We start from the raw sequence: 4478 nt of genomic DNA, 5'->3' as shown, positions 1-4478 counted from the left end.
CGCCCTGTCTCCTGCCAGGACTTAGTATGAAGGTTACTGAGGCAGCTTAGTTCCTTGGGCGGTTGGCAATGCCCAGCAGATGAGCTGTGCTGCCCGCCCCTGACTTGTCGGGAAACCCTGGACCCCCTATAACTGGCCGCTGTCCCTCTTTTCTGTTCTGCAGTCTCGAACCTGTCCCAGTATTTCAACCCAGCCTCGGTGGCCAGCAGCCCGACCCGCGCCCTGCTGCTGGTGGGTGTGGTCCTCCTGGCCTACTGGTTCTTGTCTCTGACCTTGGGCTTCACCTTCAGCATCCTGCACGTGGCGTTCGGCCGCTTCTTCTGGGTGTTTCGGGTCATCCTGTTTTCCATGTCCTGCGTGTACATCCTGCACAAGTACGAGGGGGAGCCGGAGAATGCCATCCTGCCGCTGTGCTTCGTGGTGGCCATCTACTTCATGACTGGGCCCATGGGCTTTTACTGGCGTGGCATCCCCAACAGCCCCAGCGTGGAGGAGAAGCTGGAACATCTGGAGAACCAGGTCCGACTGCTGAGCATCCGCCTGAACCGAGTGCTGGAAAGTCTCGACCGTGCCAACAGCAAGTGACAATCAGCCAGCCGGCCGGGTCCCCTCACACCAGCGCCCTCTCTCAGAAAACAGAAAAGAAAAAAGAAAAAAAGAACACCAAACCCCAAACAATCTTAATAAACATTTCCGAGCAAGAGAGCGGCGCTTGGTGAGGGTATTTCCGGCCACAGGCAAACTCCTTAGGACGCGTTCCAAGAGGAACGGTGAGATCATTGACGTAGAACTACCTACGAAGTGTCATTAGTGGAAGAAATATTTTTTAAACAAAGGATATAACCATATTAGCTGTACAGTCAGAGAAGTTTATCTGCATAGAGCATAAAGTTAATTTTTTCAAGCATTTAAATACATCTTTTGTAAGGTTTTTTAATAAAGGCAGATCCGAGTCAAGTTTATTAAAACTTTACGTGGAGGGGAAGAATATGCTAATTCGACATTTTAGAAAAGTTAAGCGTTTCTTTTCACACTGTAGGGATTTGGTGGGTGAGGTCTGTGCATTACTTCCATGTTCCAAAATGGTGAGCTTCATTTTATGCTATTTTTTGGTTGGTGTTGACCAAGCTGATGAATGTTGTCGCTTCTGAATGTAGACGGTTGGGCTTGAAGCGGAAACTAAATGTCTCTTGGATCTTAGTGACCCCAGCCAAGCCCCCGTCACTTATATTTCTAAGTGAAGAAGTCATTATTTGTAGGAAACCTGATATTTTTCCCCCTCCTTCTGTACTTGGATGAATTCTAACCTCAATGTTTTGTGAAGGAAAAACTCAAGGATAGGGTGCAGAAGTGTCTTGAGGGCTAGATGTTGGGAGCTACCTGGGTAGGTGTCCAGGCTCACCCAGGATGTCCCAATTTCACCATTTGCCAGTTAGGCCTATGTAGGAAAGATAAGCTCTCAAGGGCGTTTTGTGTATTTATTGCATTTTTGTTTTTGGTTGAGTTGGGACCTTAGAAGGAAAACAAACCGTAGCAGCTAATAACCTTTTCAAGTCTGTCGCTGCTTAGAAAGCGTCTCAGGAACAATTCGCAGCATAAACAAGTCTTGGAAAAGATCTGAATTGCTTTACCTGAGGTTTTTACAATACACATATTAGGTGTTCTCTGTCTGAAGTCTGCGGGGGGTGGTCCCTCATTTTAGGTAGGTGGTCTCAAGGGGCAGAGAGAGGCAGGTACATGCAGGACAGACAGCTGTGGCTGTGGGGGTCCTGGATAGGGGAGCTTTGCAAGGCTTGCATCAGGGGCTGGTGGAATTGCCTCCTTTCTAGGACCCCCCCAAAGGTGTTGGCAAGCACCAGGAAGCAGGGCAAGGTAAGGAAGCCCCAGCTGTGGCAGAACGCACTTTGGAAGGCTGCCCCGGGTCGTGACTGTCTCCATAGTCCTTCCCTGCCCACCTCTGTGCCCTGGCAGCCCCCAACAGAGCCCCTGTATGCACATTTGCAGAGATGCCTCCTTGCCCGATCAGGTAGAACCAACCTTATGGTCCAGGTATCACATTGGAGATGACTCGGCTGTCTGCGCACTCTTGCACGGTGTTTCTGTCACGTTTTATTTTTGGTTGCGAGTATCTGGAACACGGAAGCCAATGTTTCTGAAATTTCTCTTTTTAAGGTGCATATCACGGGAGCCAACCCTCACTTCTTGGAATGCATACCTGTTCTCTAGGATTTGCTTGGGCAAACCGTCATCCGTGGGCATTTGAAACCTGTGGTTTCTGGATTGAAACTGGTCCATTTTTGTCATTTAGATCCTTGTGGATGAATCTTTTCTCGCACTGGGGACAAATGACTCTGGGGAGGTCATCGCCGCCCTCCTTTGCTGCTGTGTGTGCATTTGGCTTTTGCGTACTGGGCATGCTTACGTACGAAAACGTCACTTTGCTTCTGTTGACCGGGTGGATATTGGCATATTCTGCACAATGCTTTTAAGTCTTAAACTCTCACCGGTCTGAGTCTCAGAGCCACTCCATTCCCCGTCTCACCTTCACACCTGACACCTGCAGGGCCTCGTGCTGGGTGGAGAGTCAGGCAGGTAGACCATGTGAAGGTCCAGTAAATCGAGGGTGGCACACAAATGTGGGCACTAGCGGATCGAGACCACAAGCATCCACTGAAGATTGAGACTTTGTGGCGTTTTTACCGAATTGGCTAAGGGTAGACTCTGAATCCCATTCCACAGTTNCTTCAGGGTTAAAAAAAGTTTCCTGGTGCTTGAGATGAAGGGGGAAAAAAGAACCTTGAAACCCAGATCAGATGGGCTGGATATTCTTACTGGATGAAGTGCAAGACAGGTTCATTTGCTACGGAAACTAACATCTCCTGTGGGTGTGTGGATGCCTCTTGGGGAGGCTGTGGGTTCTGGAGGAGAGAACCCTTCATCGGTGGTAGAGGGTGTGAGCAAGGTGAGACTGCGTGCCCTGGGTGAGTTGAGAGCAGAAAGCATCTGTTTTAGAGCAGAAGGAAGTCTGGCTTCTTTGTGCAGGATAAGCAGAAGCAACCCATGTCTCAGCCGAGGGTTCTATGTGAGAGTCTGAGGTCCATGGACATGAGCTACAGCGCCGATATTTAAGGGCTTATCTTCTGGGTTGGGATCAATAAGACAGCTATATTCTGGCAAAGAATCTGAGAATTCGGAGGTCCGAAGACCTCTTCCGGGGGTCAACCAAGGTTTGTGCCTCCAACAGAGATGATGGTAATACTATCTTCTGTTATTTCCTTAAAATGCACGAAGTACTTTTATCGTTAGAGTTACTGATTTAATCCTTAGAACAATCCTGTGAGGTAGGTATTGTTACTGTTTCTGTTTTACAGGTAGGGAAACTGAGGCATGGGGTGGTGAAGTGACTGGCTTCCTGTCCGGCTGAGTGGCAGAACCAGGATTTGAACCCGGGCAGAGTGGCCTGGTACCCTCACAGGTCTTCCTGCCTCATGACCCTTCCTTCGTGGCTGCTCCAATTGGTGCAGCATCTAGAATGAGGTTGACCTGACTGACTTCCGGCTGAGTGTAGCCCAGACGAGCCAGGCTTGGGGAGATTGTTTTGTTAATCGTAATGACAGGAAAAGTGGATCCGCTAGCAACTGTAGTTTTCATCACGCCTGGGTTTACTATTTCATTAGAGCCAGACCTGCTTGGTGGGTTGTGAAGTTTGAGGGTGTATAAAGAAACACCTTACTTTCTAATCTAGGACTTGTCTAAAATAAACCCATGACCCTTCTGGTTTGGAGCATGGACCTCGCTGACCAATAGACATAGGTTTGAATCCCAGCCTTGCTTCTCACTAGCTCTGTGACCTTGTGCCAGTTGCTTAACCTCTCTGTGTCTCTTTTGTGCAAAGGAGGTAAATTGGGGTTAAATGTGATTAGTCCGGGTGTATAATACGAGGCACTGAATAGTGTTTAGTTAATGGTTGAAGATATTTACATAAGAAAGGGATTTAACTGCCAGGAGAGTGATATATTCATTAATTCATTTAACAGCAATTTGTACATCAGTGCTCATAGCAGCACTTTTCACATTAGCCAAAAAGTGAAACAACACAAATGTCTAGCAGCCGATGAATGGATAAACAAACTGTGGTCTGTCCCTGCAGTGGAATAGTGTGCAGCCATAAAAAAGAATGAAGTCCCAATACATCGAGTATGAATCGAGTGAAGTACTAGTACATGATATACAGATGAGCCTTCAAAAAAATAATAAAAGACACAAAAGGCCACATATTGTTTGATGTCATTTCTATGAAATGTCCAGAATAGGCAAGTCCATAGAGATAGAAAGCAGACTAGTGGTTGCTAAGGGGAGAGGGCGTGGGGAGTGACTACTAAATTGATAGGGAGGCTCTTTTCGGGGTGATGAAGATGTTCTGGAACTAGATAGTGATGACGACAGCACCGCATTGTGAATGTACATATTGCCACTGG

General features: G+C 47.6%; 1 protein-coding gene across 1 annotated transcript; it reads left to right on the top strand.

Moving 5' to 3' along the window:
- Positions 1 to 132: 132 nt before the first annotated feature.
- Positions 133 to 973, top strand: LOC109386025 (BRI3-binding protein-like; the record flags this gene model as incomplete). Its single annotated transcript, XM_019648875.1, has 1 exon — positions 133 to 973. A coding segment is annotated over one exon (453 nt), but the record flags the coding sequence as incomplete, so codon positions are not given.
- Between the last annotated feature and the right edge of the window lie 3505 nt (positions 974 to 4478).

This window comes from Hipposideros armiger, unplaced genomic scaffold (genome assembly GCF_001890085.2).
Source record: "Hipposideros armiger isolate ML-2016 unplaced genomic scaffold, ASM189008v1 scaffold_128, whole genome shotgun sequence".
In the NCBI taxonomy this organism is placed as follows: Eukaryota; Metazoa; Chordata; class Mammalia; order Chiroptera; family Hipposideridae; genus Hipposideros; species Hipposideros armiger.
The sequence above is the reverse complement of the archived record's forward strand: the minus strand, read 5'-3'. Positions and strand labels throughout refer to the sequence as shown.